Source organism: Delphinapterus leucas, chromosome 16, assembly GCF_059928025.1.
Source record: "Delphinapterus leucas isolate spDelLeu-1000000601 "Yukka" chromosome 16, BTC_Dleu_Yukka2, whole genome shotgun sequence".
Taxonomy (NCBI): Eukaryota; Metazoa; Chordata; class Mammalia; order Artiodactyla; family Monodontidae; genus Delphinapterus; species Delphinapterus leucas.
In genome coordinates, this window is record NC_143144.1 from 38051611 (window position 1) to 38073117 (window position 21507).

General features: G+C 46.7%; 1 protein-coding gene across 1 annotated transcript in view; it reads right to left on the reverse strand.

Annotated features, from left to right (window-relative positions):
- Positions 1-21507, reverse strand: part of LOC111168743 (glutamate receptor ionotropic, delta-1) — a 177730-nt gene that overhangs the window by 143976 nt on the left and 12247 nt on the right. The window contains exons 3-4 of the mRNA XM_089897788.1: positions 16687-16848; positions 15045-15164 (exon numbers count right to left, since the gene is read on the reverse strand). Of these exons, the coding sequence (XP_089753914.1) occupies positions 15045-15164; positions 16687-16848 (282 nt within the window). The remainder of the gene's footprint in view (positions 1-15044; positions 15165-16686; positions 16849-21507) is intronic.

The following is a 21507-nucleotide window of genomic DNA, read 5'->3' on the forward strand; positions in this document are numbered from 1 at the left end:
ATATATATCAAACAAAAGCACGGATTAGCAGTCTCAGTAGGTGGAGGCAACAGTTTGTGGTACCAAGGTGAGACCAATTTATGAAGCATGCTGAGAGAGGAAGAGCTGCAGTGAAAGAGTACAAAATATCTCTGCAAGAATTGCATGCATCTTCTTGAATGTCTCCTAGGATATGTATCCAGCCCGCAAAGAATCTACGAGGATGTGATTGACCTGCTAGGAGGATGGAGAAATAAGCAGGTATTTCAGAGTCTCAGGATGCTTGAGCTATGTTAAACTTTAGGCTCAGCAAACTGTAAACATCTTGATGAATATCAATCACTTTCAATTGAGACCCCAGGAAGCTGTGTCCTAAGAGTAAGAATTCTATTTTAAGAGTGAGGGAAAAATTACAATCATCAGAGGAAGGTAATACAAGCCAGACCCTTCAACATATCTCACACAATGTAAGTGGAGAGATTCCTTAAAAATCACAACTTAACAAAACTGACTCAAGAAACAATATAAAATCTAAATATACTCATTGCATGTGTATGTGTGGTCAACATGAGTTTGCTTCACTAGTGTAATCTCCCAAACATTTAAGAATGAAGTTACACCCATGTCACAAGTTCTTCCAGAGACAGAAACAAGGCAAACACTTTCTATCTCATTTTAAGAACCTCAGCCCTTGATAATCTTGATACTAAAACCTAACAAGGACATTATCACACAGGATAATTACAAACTCTCCATGAACTTAAAGAAATTATCAACAAAATATTAGCAGATTAAATGTGGTGATATACAAAATGCATAAGGAATTATGACCTAGCAGGGCTTATCTGAGCAATGAAAAATTGCTTAACTTTCAAAAATCAATCAAAGTGAAAGTTTCTGAACAAGACGGTGCAGACTCATTTCTCCCTCCTCCTCCCTGTTAAGTACAACTATACACCCTGGAAATAATGCAAGAGGCAACCAAAGGAGAACTTTGAAAGATAGAAAGGGGGCAAAGTGGTCAAAGAACCCAAGACTGGAGGAACAGCAGAGTGATAGAGTGCCCTATGGTCCCCAACCAACAGAAGAAAGCAAAGCCTTGAACTGGGAACTACAATCTAGCAACAGAAGGTGGCCCATGTAGGCTCATTCTTGCCCAGCCAGCGCAGCCCAAGAACACTGGAAAGGGAGATCCATCAAGAACCTGTCTGGCAACAAATGGCCCGGTCTAGAAACTACTCTCCTTTTGCACCAGCCTGAGCACTGGCCTGATCCATCAAAAGACACCAGGCAGCTGGGCAGCACTAGGAAGGGGGTCTCACCACACACATATAGCCCAGGCATTCCTTTTGCTGCTGTGGGCACAAGACTCTGTTCCCCTACCAAGAGACACTGAGGCAGCTTGGCAGGACCAACAAGGGAGATTCCACCATGGCAAGTACTCAGTACATGAAGCCTCTTTTTCCCCATAGGCCTGAGAATGCCCTCCATCACCGAGAGCCACCAGGTGGCCTTAGCAAGGTGCATCCTGCCACAACCTGGCCTCAGCCAGGGAAGTGCTCTCCATTCCCCACAGGCAGGGTGGCCTGGCCTCAGGTGCCCAGCCTGGGAAGTGCTCCTCATCTTCACAGGCCAGAGATTCTCTTCCTTCAACCAGAGGTACCAGGTGGGGTCCATCCTGGAGAAACCCCTTCACCTTCCTCAGGAAGCATGAAGAGGGAGCTATAGGAGCCCAATGGCACCAGGTAAACCAAGCAGACCAAGTCAGCAGCACAAAATAGCACCAGCTCTTAAAATTAAGTAGTCATTGTAAGCACAGCAGACAAAAATAGGCCAGACATGTATGCTTAAACTAAACAGGATAAATCCCTACTAAAACAAAAGAATAGAACACAGTCTCCTAAGATAATTACCATGAGGGTCAGTATATAATAATAATTACTCAGGCTTCCCTGGAGGCGCAGTGGTTAAGAATCTGCTTGCCAGTGCAAGGAACATGGGTTCAAGCCCTGGCCCAGGAAGATCCCACATGCTGCGGAGCAACTAAGCCCGCGTGCCACAACTACTGAGCCTGCGCTCTACAGCCTGCAAGCCACAACTGCTGAGCCCGCGTGCTGCAACTACTGAAGCCCATGCACCCTAGAGCCTGTGCTCCACAACAACAGAAGCCACCGCAACGATAAGGCCGCGCACCGCAACAAAGAGTAGCCCCCGCTCTCCGCAGCTAGAGAAAGCCTGAGCACAGCAACGAAGACCCAACACAGCCAAAAATAAATAAATAAAATTAAAAAAAAAAACTTTTTTGGGGGGTGAAGTAGAAAAGAATAGCTTTATTGCTTTGCCAGGCAAAGGGGGCCACAGCGGGCCCATGCCCTCAAAACTGTGTGTCCCAACCTGGAGGGGGTAGTGAGGAGTTTTATAGTAATGGTTCAAAGAGAAGGGCATGATCAGCTGGTGGACGTTCTTCTAACTGGTTGGTGGGGAGGTAAGCAGGAGTTAGCATCATCAGCCTTCTGGTTCCAACCGGTCTGGGGTCTACGTGCTTGTGGGCAGCATACAATTAACTTCTCCCACCTGGTGGGGGTTTCAGTATGATTTTAGATACTATCCGTTCCAAGGTAGTCTCCCAAACAGGTGTTAATGCCCAAAAAGTTCTCACAAAGAAACGGCACAGAAGACGTCCCCAGTGGTGTTGACGATGAGCAGGAGTTGGTCTAGCTGTAAGTCGGGAATAAAGGGTCAGCACCTGATTTCAGGACTTAATGAAGCTCAGCTTCTTGATGTCTCATTGCAGAAGGAATTCAGTGAGAGACAAAGTGATAGGTAACAAGTAGATTTATTTATAGAGAAACACACTCCACAGACAGAGTGTGGGCCATCTCAGAAGGTGAGAGTGGCCTTGGGAGAAACACACTCCACAGACAGAGTGTGGGCCATCTCAGAAGGTGAGAAAGGCCAAAATAAATAAATTTATTAAAAAAAAATTACTCATCATATCAAGAACCAGGAAAATCACAACTCAGATTTAAAAAAAAAAAAGACAATCAACTGATGCAAAGACCAAGACAATCAGATGTTAGAATTATCTGATAAGGATTTTAATTTCATTATAAAAATGCTTCAACAAGCAATTACAAATTCTCTTGAAACAAATGAAAAAATAGAAAATCTCAGCAAAGAGAAAGTATAAAATAGAACTAAATGGAAATTATGGAACTGCAAATTAACAAAAATAAAAAATTCACTGGATGGGATTATTTTAGAGTTTAAAGGACAGAGGATAGAATCAGTAAACTGGCTAACAGAACAATAAAATTTACATAACATGAGACTGAAAAAAAAAATGAATAGGGCCTCAGGGCCCTGTGGAATAATAATAAAATATCTAACATTAATTTCATTGGAATACCAGAAAGAGAGGAGAAAGAGTGTGGGGATGAAAGAGTATTCAGATAAATAATGGCCGGCAATTTATCAAATTCAGTGCAAGACTTAAACTTTGAGATGCAAGAATCTAGGAACCCCAAACAGGGTAAATTCAAAGAAATCCATAACACAATACATCATAATACAACTTCTGAAAAACAAACACAGGAAAAAAAAATCTTGAAAGCACACAGAGAGAAACTAGCCAGAAGAAAACCAGATTAAATGACAGCAGATTCCTAATCTGAAACCATGGAGGGCAGTAGAAATGGCACAACACGTTTCCAGTGCTGAAAGGAGAATTCTCAACCACAAATTCTGTATCTGGCAAAACTATCTTTCAGGAATGAAAAAGAAATAAAGGCATTACCCAAGGAAGGAAAATGAAAAGAATTTGTGGCTAACAGACTGATCCTTAAATATTGGCTAAAGGAAGTTTATTAAACAGAAAAGAAATGGTAAAAGGATTCTTGGAGCATCAGAAATAATAAAGAACAACAGAAAGAGTAGAAATATGAGAACATACAATAGACTGACCTCCTCATGAGTTTTTTATATATCATATTTGATGATTGAAACAGAAATTATAACACTGATACTCAAGACAATGAAATTTAAAAGTGAAGAAAGTAAAGAGACCCAAATGGAAGTAAGATTTCTGTATGTCACTCAAAGTGGTAAAATGTTGACTGATAGACTGATAAGTCGCATATGTATATTGTAATACCCAGAGCAACCACACACACACACACACACACACACACACACACACACAAATGAAACTGAGGAAATCTGAAAGTGAGTCAGATTCATGCACTGGATCAATGTCTACCACTGGAAGAAACAATAAAGGGTATATTGGATCTTGGGATCTCTCTGTATTATTTATTACAACTGAATGTGGATCTACATTAATCTCAAAATAAAAGTTTAACTTAAAAAAAGAATATTATGAAAAGGAAGAGAAATTAGGAGGTACCAACCTTTCCAAATACTGGAGCATATTGTAAAATAATAATATTCAAAACAGCAAGGTATAGTATTAATGTAAAAAAGAGAATTAATAAGCTAGCATCAAAAAGGAAAAAAATAAATCAATGCAATTTACTGCACTAAGAGTAAAAAGTGAAAATATAAGTTATATAATTATCTCAATAGATGTAAAAGAGTCTTTGACTAAATGTAAAAATACCTTTCACTAATACCCCTTTTGACAAAGCTGTTAGCAAACTAGAAGTTCAAGGGAATTTTCTCAGTCTGAAAAAAGAACACCTACCAAGCACATTGGGACTTCCCTGGTAGTCCAGTGGTTAAGAATCTGCCTTCCTGGGACTTCCCTGGTGGCGCAGTGGTTAAAAATCCACCTGCCAATGCAGGGGACATGGGTCCGTGCCCTGTTCCAGGAAGATCCCACATGCTGTGAAGCAACTAAGCCTGTGCACCACAACTACTGTGCCTGCGCTCTAGAGCCCGCGAGCCACAACTATTGAGCCCACGTGCCACAATTACTGAAGTTCCTGCGCCTAGAGCCCATGTTCCGCAACGAGAAGCCACTGCAATGAGAAGCCCACGCACCGCAATGAAGAGTAGCCCCTGCTCGCCACAACTAAAGAAAGCCCACGTGCAGCAACGAAGACCCAGTGCAGCCAAAAATAAAAATTAATTAATTAATTAAAAAAAAAAAAAAAAAGAATCCACCTTCCAATGCAGGAGACGCGGGTTCAATCCCTGGTCGGGGAACTAAGATACCACATGCAGCGGGGCTACTAAGCCCAAGTGCTCTGGAGCCCACGCACCACTACTAGAGAGAAGCCGCAACGAAGAACACGTGTGCAGCAACTAAGACCCGACGCAGCCAAATAAATAAATTAAATAAATATCTTTTTTAAAAATGGTGCATTATAAAAAGTTATCCTCTGAGATTAAGAACAAGATAAGGATACCCACTATCATTACATCTATTCAACTTAAATTAATGACCCTAAGTAGTGCAATAAGTAAAGAGAAAGGAATAAAGGGCATAAAAATTTAAGAAGAAAAAGAACTCTCATTTTTCATAGATGATATGATTGTGTGTATAGAAAATCTTAAAGAATCTTCAGGCAAACTATTAGAATAAATCAATAACTAGAGTTCACTAGAAACAAGTTTCATATACAAACCAACTATATTTCTATACACACACAATGAACAAGTAGAAAAATAAATTTAATATATACTATATATAGTATCATAAATGTCAATATCTGGGGGCAAAAATCAAACAAAGACTATTCATAATCTCTACAGTGAAAGCTGCAAAGCTCTCTTGAGAGAAGTTAAAGACCTAAGTAGTAAATTCAGGGGATACTATGTTCATGAGTTGGATTAGAATATCAGTAAGATGTTAATTCTCCCTAAATTGATCTAGAGTCCACGCAATTTCAGTCGATATCCTAAATTTGTAAGAAAATGCAAAGGGCCCAAAATAGCCAAGTCTATCTTTTCTGTCCATTCCTTCCTACAAACCACAACAAAGGCTCTTGTTCACATTTTACCCTGCTGCTTCTGCCTCCTGACTGAGGCTGGTGCGTCCCCATGTGGCCCTGTATGGTGTGGTGTGCCCCTTTCTCTTAGGAATTGTAACAAACTATCTTTTCAATAGCAGGATCTCCTGACCTGTTGGCCTCACCATACCTGAATAATAAAACCTATATTTTAAAACACAATAAAATGAATGAACTAAAACTATATACGATGATAATAATAGTAAATCTCACAAACCTGATGTTAAACAAAAGAAGGCCGTTACAAAAGAGGTCAGAATAAGTGTGTTAGACGTCAGTAGTGTTTCCGCTCATGAGTGTAATTACAAGAAGGGGGCATGAGGGAGCCCACTGGGGACACTGGTGATGTTCTGTTTCTTGTTGTAGGTGTTGATTGCATGGGTGTGTTCAGAAAATTCACTGTGATTTGCTCATGATTTAGGTACTTTTCTATATGAGTGTTACACTTCAGTTTACGTTAGAAAAACCACTAGGATTCAGCCACAACTATACTGAGAATAAAATAAGAACATCCCAAAACTGGAAAGGATAAAAGAAAATTATCTAACACTTCATATCGTAAGTTTAAAAATTAACGATGAAACGAATACTAGCAGCAGGGAGACGAAGGAAAAAAAAACAAATTAATTAGAGTAACATAAAATGCAACAAAATTGATTAAATAAATCAGAACTGGTTCTTTGGAGAAATCAATTTTAAAAACTTCGGTCAAGTCTAATCAAGAAATAAAGGAAGACAACACAAAAACACAATAGTATCAATGAAGAGAAAGATATTTCAACAGGTAGATATTTTAAAATTATTTGCAAATACTATATCGAGCTTTAATGAAACATTTGAAAATGCCAGTGCTTTCTAAGATTTTCTGTACAGCAGGTTACTAAAAATGACTCGAGGAAATGTAGGAACCAGAAAAGAAATATTTCAAGATACCGAAGTAATAGCTCCAAGGCCAACATCTAGCCCAGATAATTGTACAGTTGAATTTTTTGCCAACTTTCACTCTGTACATACAAGGGTAAAAGAATGAGCAATTCCTCATCCACATCATGAAGGGAGTAAGCCCTAATACAAGTTGGACACAAGCACCCAAGAGAGAAACTATTGGTCACGGTCGCATATGCATCTAGATGGAAAACTTCAACTGCAATAACAAAAAAGCAAAACAACCATTATATAAAGACAGAAAGCCAGGGCCAACTCCTGGGAAAGTTCTCCCCACCTATAAAAAGGAAACACGGAAAAGAATACCCTCTTCTTCCCTGTGCTGCTGTCCTTCTGGGTATGGCAGTTGGAACTGCCACAGCCATCCTAAAACTATGAGGAGAGCTCAGACTCCGCCCTGTGGAGAGCCAAGAAGAAAGATGAAAAAGACCAGAGACTTTGGTCTGGGCACTGATTGTCTGAAGTGGCCAACCCTGGAGCCACCCTAGCTCCAGGCCTCTTTTCATGTGAGATAATAAGTCTTCCTTATTCCTTAAGCCACTCAAAGTGAGCATTGTTACTTGCAGACAAGTACATTCTAATAATATACAAAGATGAATTACATTTAAGCAGAGGAAGAAAAGAGAGAAAAGAGTCTTAGAATTTTTAAAAAATCACTGAGGAAATACATAAAATTTAGTAGAACATATGATAAATATGACATTCAAGTCCATGGGGCAAAGGAAGGATTACTGGATAAATAACAGAAGGAGTCAGTACTGAAAAATATAAAAGATAGGCCACAACCTCACAATTTACCCCAAATCTAATCCCAAGTAGATGGCAGATTTCATTGAAATAAAGTCAAACCATAAAAATACTAGAAGAAAGTATGGATGAAGAGTATCTACTTTGCAAACTGGGTATGGTTTTCCAAAAAACTATAAACACATACATTTTTAAATGTCTCTATGTGAAAATATTTTCTTAATTCAAAAGCAAAGGATAGGGACTTCCCTGGTGGTGCAGTGGTTAAGAATCCGCCTGCCAATGCAGGGGACACGGGTTCGAGCCCTGGTCCGGGAAGATCCCACATGCCGCGGAGCAACAAAGCCTGTGCACCACAACTACTGAGCCTACGCTGTAGAGCCCACGAGCCACAACTACTGAGGCCCGTGCACCTTGAGCCTGTGCTCTGCTACAAGAGAAGCCACTGCAATGAGAAGCCCATGCACCGCAACGAAGAGTTGGGCACCCTCGCTCGCTGCAACTAGAGAAAGCCCGTGTGCAGCAACGAAGACCCAACACAGCCATAAATAAATAAATAAATAAGCAAGCAAGCAAAGGATATATGGGAACAACATATTTGACACAAATAACTATCAATTCCCTTCCAAAAGACAGGTTATATGAGTTGACGAGAAAAATTTCATTCCTGATATAAAAAAGCAAAGGACCTGAGGAATAATTTATAAAATGTGAAATATATATAACCAGTGATCACATTTTTACATGTACAATCTCCTAAAAATGCAAATTTAGTAGCATTTTTTCATACTGTTACCAAATTAGCAAAAATGTTTAATATATCACTCAATTTTTGAGTATAGGATATAACAGAGACTTCCATATATTACTGATAGATGTGTAAATTATTAAATCTTTCTATAATCAATTTGAATATATGTACGTATCAAGTACATCAAGAACCTAAAATTATTATCGGTGGCTTGGTAATTCCACTTACTAAAAAAAGTTAAAGAAATATAGATGTAATAAAAGTATATGTATTTTGGGTATCTGTCACAATGCTATTCTATAATAATACGGTGAAAATGCCTAAAGATACATCATATGGAAAGATAAAATTAACGATGGCTCCCTATAAGTTGAGTAATGTGTTTCCATTAAAAATAGTTGTAAAGAATAGTTAAAGAAGTGAGAAAATACTCCCAAGACAGAATTAAGTGGAGAAGTCAGGATGTAAAATTCATGTACAGTAAATAGCAATTTGATAAGCATACATATTACTATCTCTATGTGCAGGGTGATGGGAAAAAGAAAAAAATAACAATAAGTACAATGCACCAGAAATGCTAACAGTATCTATTTCTTGGTTCAGAGATTATAGCTGACTTTTACATTCTTCTTTTCATTTATCTGTATTTTCTAAACATTCTACCCTAAATGAGCATATATCAATGCTATCTTCAAAACGAAGAGATGTCACTTAAAATGAAATATTTAATCGTATCTTTTCCTTATCCCTTTACTCAGGTGAAGCAGCAGTGTTTGTTTGGGGTCTCAGTTCTATCCAAAGCGGTTCTGCACAAGGGTTTGGAAGGGTTGACATTTTACTTGGGAAATACGCTGCAGGAATGCTAATCCATGAAGAGACTGAAGTTTATTTCTCTTCTGTGACTCCCTGTGCATGGCCGGAGTCTCTATCAGAGCAGCTTAATAGAGACACTGCACAATTCTCAGGCTGCCTCCTCCCAGCCCCACCACCGCTCACTGCCCACCGCCCCTCCCCATTACTGAACCCACTGCGAGGCTCCTGGCACTGCAGCGGGAGCCACCAGGTAAAGGATCCCACCTGGGCTCTAAGAGGCAGCTCCTGCTTCATTACAGAGCTCTCTTGTCCGCTGGCTGATACCCTTTCCTCCTGGCCTCACTGCTTAGGGCTCCTGGACCCTGAGACTGCGGGAGCCACCAGGTAAAGGATCCCACCTGGGCTCTAAGAGGCAGCTCCTGCTTCATTACAGAGCTCTCTTGTCCGCTGGCTGATACCCTTTCCTCCTGGCCTCACTGCTTAGGGCTCCTGGACCCTGAGACTGCGGGACAATTTGTAACACAGTGCAGCAGACCTGGGTAGGACTGTTAACGATGTACTTCCAAGCCCGGGGAGGGCTGGGGTCCTATAGCATGACAATCACTCCACGATGAGCAATTATTATTACTCTGTGAATTATTTTCAGAGCTGCCACAAGGCCCTGCCGGGGCCATGACATCAAGAGAGCCATTTGATTCCTGTCCAAAGCCAGCTTTTATGAAGAATCAAAATTGACAGAGAAGACAGAAGAAACGTCTTAACCTAGTAAAGGATAAGGAAGGCCTCCCATCTCCCTGGGTAACTGCTGGAACAGGGAGGCTAAGCCAAGGGCACTGGTGGAACTTCATGTTAGCAGGCTCTAGCGCAATGGGAAGGCACTATGGGGCCCTAACGCTGGCCGGGGGAGTGAGGTGGGCGGCAGCGGAAAACAGGCTGAGAGGAGTGAGGGAGTCACAAAACCGCATCATCCTAAATTCAGAAACGATGCTCCAGGCCCTTTGCCACACATCCCCCCACCCCCACCCCAGGAAACCTGGCTTCCAGCCCCAGCGCAGCCACCTGCTTGTTGGTACCACCTAACTGAGTCTCTCCAGGCTCTGGGCCTCAGTTTCCCTACTGGAGCTGCACACAACACCATGGAGAGGCTGGGGACCAGGGAGACCGTTTGGGTGAAGCTCGAGACCCCCTGCCCCAATTCCCCACCATCGTATCCAAGGCATGTCCGCTTCCATGACGGTTTAATATATTTGGGCTGCAGTAAGGTACTGCTGCAACAGATTTTCTAGGACTAGAGAAACGCTGGAAAACCACTGGGCTAAATCCTTTCTTAGTCTCTTGGTCCTAACTCAATTCTACTCTATGGAAAGGAGCATAAAATAGTCCCTTTCTCTCTCTCATCACACCAGGGTGTCCTTTGTCCTGGAATGTCAACGCATAAAGCAGCTTCACAGGCTTTCCAGATGCTTCCCGCCCACTTCCCCACCCTTCTGCCCAAGGAGACAGGCTAACCTCCACTGAGCTAGTGAATTAGGTGGATGGTGCCCATGGGAAATGAGGTTCAAAGGGCCTTCAGGCATCTGGCAATTTTCCTAGAGTTTCACTGTACCAGGGAACCTCCTTAGTGGAAAGGAATGATTCCCCCACAATGGAATCTTTAGGACAGAGAAGGGCAGACATTCTCAGCAATCATGTCATGGAAGAATGTCTCTGCTGGGCTGTGGCTCACGTTACATTCCAGGCAAGTCATGCTTGTGGAGAAGACTATAACCATGTTTTCCTTCTTCCATTCATCATATCAAAACAGTCCTGAAAACAAAATCTCATCAGAGGTGAAGCCCCCAGCTCCCTCTCAGCCCTTGATCTTTATAAGGAGTGGAATCTGCCCCCAGGCATGGAAGGGGGGATGGGCACTGCCCACCATGCAGAGCCCTGCTCCTGTCTCTGGCCTCAGGCTTTGGCACACGGGTGTGGAGAGGAGCTGCCTATCCAGGGCACCTGCAGGCAGAAAGCCATGCTCTAAGCCTCCCTGTGCCTCTCTGCTCTTGTGGGATCTGGGGTAGATACTGAGAGAAGGTGTATAGCTCCAGCTGCCCGAAGCTGATGGCCCAGGCCACACAGGAGAGCGCTCACTGCCAAGTGCTGCATGAGGGTCATTACTCTGGGTGACCACGAGGTTCCTATTGTTTGCACCTTCCATCTGAGAACATGAAACTTCAAAAAAAGGAAGTGGCTGCAAAAGCTCAGGAGAGCAGAGCTAGGAGCATCACAAAGGCCCCCAAGTCAGGGAGACAACGTACTGTGATGCATCTTTGTCCACAGCAGGTGCTCAGTGGTCCCTCCTTGGCTCCCTCTTGTCCTGTGCTTTAAACAACGTTCCCTGCCCCCACTTTTGGAAACTTTCCTACAGGTGGTCTCCACCAATCCCATCCCAGCTCATGTCATGAGCTGAGGACATTTGCAAGGACGAACCCATGGGACCCTCCTTTGGAGACTTCCGCCCGAACAAAGAGAAAGCCAAAGAGAAAAGTGTAGGGCTCCAATAGGAACAAGCATGGGTCCCCAGGACAAATATTAAGCCAAGTCCTGTGGGAGCTGGACAAGACTTTCCAGCAAAGCCTGCCCCTGGTGGGGTTGCTTGGTAATCACCCATGCCAGACAGCTCCAAGCGGAACACAAAGATGATTAATATTTTGCCTGGAGTTACACAGCAAGAGGGTGACATGGACCTTTGATTTTGCCATCCCACACTCCCTCAACAAGAATGTGCTTCCTGGATGAGATAATTTAATAAGTATTTGTCCAGCACCCTGCAGTGAAAGGCGATCACCCACTCCTTCCATCCTCTGGAGGGGCTGAGTAATCTACAGCCTCTTGATGCCACTTAATCTAAACTGTCTGGGTGACTCACCCTCCCCGAGAGTTCCCTCCAGGGTATTCACTTTAAGAAAACATCCATTTGCTCCCTAATTTAAACAATTCCTCTAGATTTAAATCTTAAAGAAACTACTTGGTTTTTGTTTTTGTGTCCGTGTTCATTTACTGTTGTTGTTTTTCAGCACAGATAGATAGAGGATATATTCATATATTGATACCTGTCATCTTTTCAGGGACCCCCTGACACTGCTCCACCATGAGAGGACCCTCAGTCCAGTTGGCTCCTCTAGCCACAGAGAGATGCAGCTGAGGGGGCCTCCTCAGAGCTGCCCTTGCCTCCTAAGGATGACTGATCTTTGCACTGCCTTTTGTGCGTCTCTGAACCCTAACCCTACCATCACATCTGCTGCCCACCCTCAACTTTATTTTTAGGTTGCCCCAATTTCCCAGCCCTACCCCTCCCAGCCCCATCTTCCACCAGGAACCACAGCTCGGCTCTGCCTTTAAATGCTCCCCTAGACCCGTGCCACTCTGTCCCAATGCGCTCTCCTTGCTTCATCCTGAACCCCCACAGGCCTTGCTTTAAGGCACCCTGGGCCTGAATAGCAAACATTTGCTATGGTAAATCCCATTCCCTGCTTTCCAGATAACTTCTCCTTAACAGAGATAAGCTGTCAGGCAGACAGATAACAACTGGGATATGCAGTTATTAAGGGCAGATTTTAAAATGACAAAAGATTACATTTAAAAATAAAGCCCACTTGAAAATCAGCTTCCCTTCCAACTCAATCACATTCAGACCTCCTGCTCAGCAGCTCCTTATACCGAGAGATTCAAGCTCCCATTGGCTTCAGGGTATTGAAGGAGCGTTGCCATGGCAACACGGAAGGCCCAGACACCTGAAATGGGAAGTGGAGGACACAGTACCTCCCCTCTCTCAGGCGCCTGGAGTGGCCAGCATGACCCCAGTCAGCTGCCTAAGACGAGGCAGGGAGCCCTACAGCCAACATTCCCACCCAGTGGAGAGACCTTGGGGTTAGAGCTGAGCTAAAAGAAAGTGGAGGGGGGTACAAAGGAGCCAGCATGCAGGGCCTGATATTCTAGGACCTCAGAGGAAGACTTGGGGATGAAGACAAGTACTGTGGCAAACATGAATGGTCACTGAGGCAGGCAGCTCCTTTCATACCAGATTGACTGAAAGGGCTCCCTGGTCCTGGTTTCCCCTTGCCGGGTGGGAGTCCCAACATAAGCCAGTTTCTACTGTGGCCATGAATGACCCAGACCAACGCTGACCACCCATCCCCAGGCTCCCACCGACCAAACCTCACAGCTTGGGCATCCCTAACAGACATCACAGGTCATCTCTGACACCCCTGACATTGCAGGCCACACCCTGGCTTCTCAAGGTTTCACACCATAGTCACTAACCCCCTTTCTGATGCCACAAACAATCTTCCGAGCTCCCAAATGTCATCAAAGCTTGGGTGTCACCATTGCCTCACAACCAATTATTGAACTTCTTATTATTTGACCAACTCATGATTATACTTTCTGTCACGGAACGGGCTGAAAGTCCACCATCCCCACATCACAAATGGACCCCCCAGCCAACCCAGCCTCTCCCTAGCAAGCCAGGCCTCCTGCCCATGTTCTAACTGATGAGAGCTCCCCCCGTGCTTTCCAGCTCTCACACCCTCCACGACTTCACACATGCATCCTTCCATCTGGTCCTCAAGGAGCACAGCCAGAGAATGCCTTCAACCAGATTCTCAGTACCCCAACATCATGTAACCCCTTCCTGCCCCTCTGCCGCCCCCAGCCAATGCTAGAGGCCAGGCTAGAGGGCTCTCTATTAGAGGCTTATCCCACCTGCTGAGAACTCACCATGCCCTTCATCTCCAGGGCACTATCATTAGTAGAGATGTCTCCCCCTCAGATGTATAGAAATGTGTGTGTGTGTGACTGCAGGAGCCTCTGCCTGAGTCTATGCAACCAGCTCATGCTTTAGTGCTTTCCCGATTAGGCGGAGCCCTGTGGCCCCTTTACATCATGGGTGCTCCCATCTCTGGCTCCAACAAGCACGTGGTGGTCTTCCTGTGCAGAGGCCACTTGTGGGAGAGCATCCCTGGAGAGCCAGCAACTGCCCTTACCTGCACACCCGCTATTGGCTCCACACTGGCTCACAAGCACCGCATCTGAGGTCCCTTGCTGGGTACTGCTCCATCCCCTTGCTTGCCACACTGACCTCTTGGTCCTAACACCTTATTCGACTCTTGAGTTCACAGGCCTCCCCTTCAACTTGGGGAGTTCCAACTCTGCGTAAAGGCCACCTCGCCAGACCTCAATTCTGAATGCCCCCCCACACCATGGGGTGGGGGAGGAAGAGACAAAGTATCACTGAAAAGAGTCCCCAGGCCTGCCACTTGCATCAGCAACAAATAAAAGCAAGTCGAAGCCCCCCCTGAACTCTGCGGCTCACCTGTCTCTCACTTGTGTCTCCAGTGGACGCCTGCACTGCCTGCTTCTCACGCTCCGCGGAGCTCATTTTCTGGCCATGGCTTTGCCTCCCTCTTGGATCGGGGACACTCTCTGGCCGTAACCTCTGCCTCCTGCCTTAGTAACAGTCACACCTGTCCCCGACGTTGGGCTGATTTCAGCAACTCCAGGAAAACACATCACCCCTTTTGCTGGCCTTGTCCAGGACCACAAGGCTGGTCCTCCAGGCCCAAGCAGCAGGACCCACGGGCACCAGACGCCCCTGCTGTACTCAGAGCTGAATGAGTGGCACTTTCTGTCCGAAACCCCTTGGAGCCTCCTCCCCACCATGTCCCACGGACACCAGCATCAGCAGCAGCACCTGTAAAGACTGGAGAGGGGACTTTCGTGCCGGTTAACACCTGCTTGGGGCACAGGCCCAGCGCGCGGCGGTAGGAAAAGCAGGAGGTGAGCGCCCCAAGGCTTACCTTCCGCATGTCTTTGCCAAAGGTCTCACTGTAGGTCGTGCCCAGGATTTCAAACTGCACGTAGGGGTTCGAGCTGTCTTCCCGAAACTCCATCACCCCTGTGAGACCAGTGATGTGGCCCTGCGAGAGAGAAGGAAAAACCATGAGAGGGTAGGGCAAAAGTGGACGGGTAGGGGATGGAACTCCAAAGGCAAGGAAGAGAAAGGAAGTGGTCGCCAACCTCTGGGAAACCATGGATGCACTGTAGTAAGGCAAGAGGCGCTGGCGGTCCTGGGGCCTCGGAGCAGGCTCAACATTTCCCAGGCCCTTGCTCACAAGGGAAGTTCCTAGGCTTGTCCCCATCATTCATGCCGTTGATATAATCAGAGCATCTGCTTTATGCCACACACCGTGCCAGCCCTGAGATTAGAGAGGGGCGGCTTTTGTCCCCACCCTCCTGGAGCTTACAGTCTTTCACTGCAACCTTCTCTCGGGGCTCACCTTAGCCTGAGCCAAGAGGGAAGGCCAAGGTCAGCGAGAGCCATCTCACACAGGTGGCGGGAAGTGGCAGGGCAGCGAGCGTGAGCATTGGAGGCTAAAACCCAGCTCAAGTCTGGCTTTGCCACCTTGGGCAAGTCATCTCCCATCTCCCAGCTTCGGCCTGGAGTTCATTAGACCCACATCACAGAGCCTGCAAGGGCCGAAGGAGAAAATGTGTACAAAGCCTGGTGTCTGGCACACACCGGATGTAGGGGCGTGCCAGCCCTGCGCCTCTCTCTGGTCGCCCTGCGGCCTCTGGAGTAGCAGGTGGCAGAGGGGCTGAGTGAGCCTGTGCTGAGCCCTTTTCTTTCTTCAAGCCTGGGGTGGGGGATCACAGCCAGCTTTGATCTCCCACAGACCGTAAGTGGGGAGAGTCCCAGAGAATGAGCTGGCCCCAAAGAGGCCCCCGCTCGGGCTTGGGCTGCAGCAGATTCAAACCAACATCAGACTCCATTCACTGCTATGGAAACCATGCAGAATTTACTGTGACTAAGACTCCCGGCACTATAGATTTCCCTAAATGTCTTTTTGAAGCCTCTCAAAGCCAATTCACTCTAACACTTCTGTGGATTACCCAGTTCACTTCAGATCCAGTCTTTTGATGGATTTACTGTCACACCTAAGCATATAGGACACATGATGTCCTACATGCTAAGGTGTGACACGAAATCCACCAAGTCGTGGGTATGCCGATGTATGCACAGGGATGCACACACACATGCACACACACACACAACGTGAGGTCCTGCTGAGTAGCACATGCCCTGCCAACTGAGACAAACTCTCCTGGGGGCAGTGGCAGCCTGCAGAGTGGGGTATCTGGCAGGCATGAGCAAGCTGGTTGCCTCCATTTTTTTACTTACTTGTGATCCTGGGCACGTTACATAACCTCTCCGATACTAATCTCCTTATATAAAATGAAGATAATAGTAACACGTATCCATGAACCCCAGCTCACCAGCCCTCAAATGCCGGAACAGGAAGAGTGGCAAGTGGAGAGGCCTGGAAGGGGCCTGGCTGGGTGACCACAGAAAGAGCTCAGCCTCCTGGAGCGGGAAGAGAGTGGGGGTGTGAGAAGGGGCTTGTCTTTGGCCTTGGCCTGGAGGGTGCCCCTTGCACACACCTTTTTGATCGTGTCCAGCATGGACCTCCCTCCATTCCATGGCTTGGTGGACTTGCGGATGCAGTTGAGGCTTGCCATGCTGTGCCACTTCCGATCCTCCAGCTTCCTGTGGAAGGCGTTGGCCAACATCAGGACACTGTCGTATAGGTAGAGGTTAGAGATCTGCAAAGACAAAGATGGTGAAACCCTTTCCATTGGTGCATTTCCAGGGACAGGGAGAAACCAGTAGAGGACTAGAGTGACCCACGATGCTAACACTGAGAAGTGGGGCCCAATACCTAGGCCATGATCTTTCGGCTTCCAGTTGGTCATCCAAGCACCCAGCCAGGTGCTGGAGTCCTGAGTAGAATCAGACCTGGCCCTGCTTCAGGAACTAGAGTGGGAGGTGGATCTGTACATCAACAGAACCAGTGCGATCAGAGCCGTGACTGAGGCTTGGACACAGCTCTATGTAAGACTGGAGGGGGCATCACACTCAGGTAACAAAGGATGGAGGGAAGGATGGGCACAAAGCTCAGTCTAGAAGGATTAGGATAAAGGGTGGGCAGCATTGTAGGGAAGGCACCACATTTGAAGAGGCATGAAGGTGCAAAGAAGCTGGGCCAGAGAGAGCAGGTTCCACCAGCATTTTCGGCAAAGGACGAGATAGTAAAGATTTTAGACTTTGTGGGCCTTATCAGTCTCTTTCGCAACTGCTCAACCATGCTGTTCTAGCAGGAAAGCTGTTCCAAATGGTACAGACACAGAGGATATGCTAAGAAAAGTTCATTTAGAAAATAGACAGTGGGCCACAGCTGGCTGACCCCTGGGTTAGAGGGACTGAAAGCAGTTCAAGATGTCTGCATCAAGGGGACAGTACGGAGGCAGGGATCATGACCTTGTGGGCCATGCTAAAGAAGAACAACATAGGTGGCTTTAGGATCTGTGCCTGAAATCAGATCTGTGCCTTAGAAAGACCACTCTGGTCCCTGGACAGGCCTAGGGTAGATGGTGGCCTGAGTGACACCGGCAGCTTGTGTGAGATTCTGGAGGCCATGGAGCCTGCGCTACAGTGACATCACTGCTGGCTAGGGGACGCATTTGGAATTTGCAACCATGAGCCCCTGAGAATTACTCCTTTGCTTAGCTGTCCACAGTAGAGCTGGATCTTAGAGGAAACATAGTCCCTCTCAGAACTCTCGAGAGCACGGTAGTAAGGGAAAGTTTGTAGTAACAGTGAGAAGAGCGGCACCACAGTGGTGAGATGCAGGGGTGGGACAGGTCTGGGCCACCCTCATGACCGTGATTAAGACCCGGATGGGCGTGAGCCTGGACTCCAGCGGTCACAAGAGCCCTTGGTGGGGAGGAGGACAGCCCTGCTTCCCGAGGTTACCACCACCGCACCCCACCCCGCTCCTCCAAGGGGTTGTCACGGAGCATGAAGTGGCGGGGGGAAGTAACACCCACCCTCGGTCAGGTCTGTGACCCCTCATGGGTAACTGTTGCACAAACAACCATTAGCCAAAGTGGGTCAAGGGGATGATTCTCTGCACACCTCAGCAGCAAGGTGTCTGCTAAAAATATTTCAGAAAAACAAAATTGCCAGATATACATAGGACAATACGTTGGCCTCACAGGACTCCTGGGAAGATCAAATAGGATCCTTGGGCTGTGGGAAGAATTCCAGCCGCCTCCCACTGCTCCCCAGTATGCCCCTCACACTCTCAACACCACCATATCTTGTTCTCAGCCTACAATTCCCTTCCTCACAAGTCTTAGATGGGTTACCCCCAAAGCAGAGGCCCAGACAGGAACTTGGGTGTTGGGAACTGTCCTCTGCAACTGAAATTAGAGGTGGCCCGGAGCTGGTCCAGGGCATCACACACACCTGCTCCATCGTGCCCTTTCCCCAACTCATGCTAACCTCCGGGGGTCATCTCTGCCGTGACATGTCTGAGCAGAGCTGACCTCCTCCTCCATGGATGTCCCTGTGCTTGACCATTCCTGCACAGCCCTGTCCTATCCACCCTCAACTGGTGTCCTTGCAGTGGGCACAGGGATGTATGTCACTAAGGCCTGCATGCCTGACGCCTCTCCATTTGGTAGGTGGAAGATGGACAGGAGCATGCCTGGCGTGACCGACCACTGCTGATTTAAACAAGGTCCTCAGGCCACAGAGAAGCAGGCATGTCAGTGCCTAGTGACCTTTTTCAAGGTCCTGCACTACACAGGTGCTTACCTGACAGCAGAGAGAAATCACTCCCACCACCGGGAATTCACCCCCTGTCCTGCAGGGAACAGACAGGACAGAACACTGTCTCCCGCTCCTTGAACCCTGGGGGGTCATTGTCTTGATGAGAAAGACAAACCCACTCCTTGCTCTTGTCAGCCCCAGCTCTCAGGAGCCTCTACCACTACAAAATTATTTCTGATATGTGTACCTCCCCTCTGAAATACAAACCAATAATGGAGGTGTTCTAAGAGGATGTAAGCCACTTAGAGTTGGCTTGGTCTTATTTTTTATTTTATTTCTTCCAAAAGGATAACTCAGAGCTGAGAGTCCTTGATGATGTGAAGATTTCTCTTCTCAAGACGTTTGTGGATCTCCTGGCCAACCACTCACAGCCAATGCTATTCAACCAGCTGGGACTCTTTGACCCACATCCCCGCCTATACGGGCATTCACACACACACATGGGGCAACACCTCCCCTGAAGTGGCCCAGACTAGCGCCCAGTGGAATTTCCTTTTTTCCCTCCAGCACTTCTAGTCACAATAAATTAAAGTACTTAATTACATAAGTGATTCATATGATACAAATGTATAAATGCAGAAAGGCCTGTCATGAAGAGGAAAAGACAGGATGTGACTCAGAAAGGCCAAAGGAAGAACAGGTTTGAGCAATGCTCTTTTCCAGGTCTATATATTTTCACTATCTCTAGAACTCAGCACCAACCAAGACACACGGTTGGTGCTTAATGCATGTTTGATGGATGGATACATGGTGGATGGGTGGATGAGTCTGGATGGATAGGTATGTGGGGGTGAGTGGGGAAGATGGGTGGATGGGTGGGTGGATGGATGGGTGGGTGGATGGATGGATGAATGGACGGGTGGATGGGTGGATGGGTGGATGGGTGGATGGGTGGATGGGTGGATGGATGGATGGATGGATGGATGGATGGATGGATGGATGGATGGGTGGATGGGTGGATGGGTGGATGGATCTCTGCTAAGAATGTACACATTGATCTTGGTTCACAAAAAGAGAAAATGTACAAAATAGCACGAAAAAGAGATTTTCTGCTTCCAACTTTGACTTGAGAGGGTACCTCCTCTGTTCAAACAAAAATCTGTTTCTCATTTATAGCTTGCTCAGAATGTCTGCTTGAGCCTTCTTGAGTCAACTTGGAGTTGTTTCCATCTCTCCACTCACTCCTGCCCCTCCTCTTGTAAGGTGCCGTCTCAATACTTCTCCCTGCCTTGGCAGAAGCTAACACTCCAGTACTGATGTGTGGCTCTACCAACCTCAGCATCCTCACTTAGGTGACTTGCCAGGTCCACTGGTGGGTATACAAAGGGAGGGATGCTACCCTCACAGTCTGGTTGTCCAGAGAAGGGACTTTTAGGGGAAAAGATCAAGGACATAGAGTAAAAAGGCAGCCTCTGCTTGGGGCTCCTTCCAGGTCCTGACAAACATAAGAAAAGCCTTTCCTCATGGTGGGTGGGTGAAGACCAGTGTCCCAGTGTCCCGGCTTGGTCAAGCCAGGTCCCTGAGGCAAGAGAAGTGTAGAAGGACAGAGGCTCTCAGCTGCATGGACCCTCACTCACTGCTGGTCTTGAGGGGCAAACAGCCCGAGCTGGAGCTACAGGTCACAGGGTCAGAGAAGGGGCCCTGGCCTGAAAGAGTCCATGCCTCTCTCCCTCACATCTCAGATGAGGTCCAGCACAGAGTTCACTAGCAAAAGACACACAAGCAGAGCAGACACTGTCACTTCATCCCTCTGCTGGCAGAAGCCCTGGGCTCTGGCTGGCCTAGGAACACTGCAGCACTGAAGTGACAAAAGACTGTAAAAAGCATTTCGGGTAAGAGCAGACTTGAGAAGCTAAAGAGAGGCCAAGTGTTGAGGCCAAGGGCGTGGCAGAGGAAAGATGCAGATGCACAGCAAAAGACCTGGGACCAGGTCAGAGATGCCAGATGGAGTAAAGTCAGAGGCAGACAAGAGCCAGAGCTGGCAGAGGCTTTCCTGGGAGCCTGTGGCCTCCATTCTAAGTGGGTACACAGCTGCAAGGGGCCCAGCTGGTTCAGTTATAGCCACCCTAGAGATGCATGCTGGGGTCCCCTTTTGCTGTCATACAGTACAACTCTTACTCTACTATGTGGGGAGCTTAGCGGGGGCCCTGGGAGGATGAGCAAGAGCTTTGGATTCATCACAACCTGGGCCAGCTCCACTCACTGCTGAACCCCCAGAGTGGACAGCAGCACATGGATATAGCATATGCTTGATAAATGCTCACTGTATGGGTGAACTGAATCTCCTCTTCAACTTACTTGCGAGGTGATGTTGAACAAGTCATTTAAAACTCTAGCCTTAACTTGATGACAATAAAATACAGTGCGATTAGCGGCCCTGGAGAGGTGCAGAGGGGCAGCCCTGACTTACCCTCCCTGTGAAATGCAGGTGGTGATAACCCTGGGTGCCTAGTACCATCCTGAGCTCTTTGCATGCATTTCTGTTTTGGGGGTAACAGGGACAGAAAGGAATGGAAAGGGAAATGAAGGACCCAAGCAGGCTCCTGACTTCAATGTGGATGAGCTGAGAGATTGTCCAGGGGTATTGC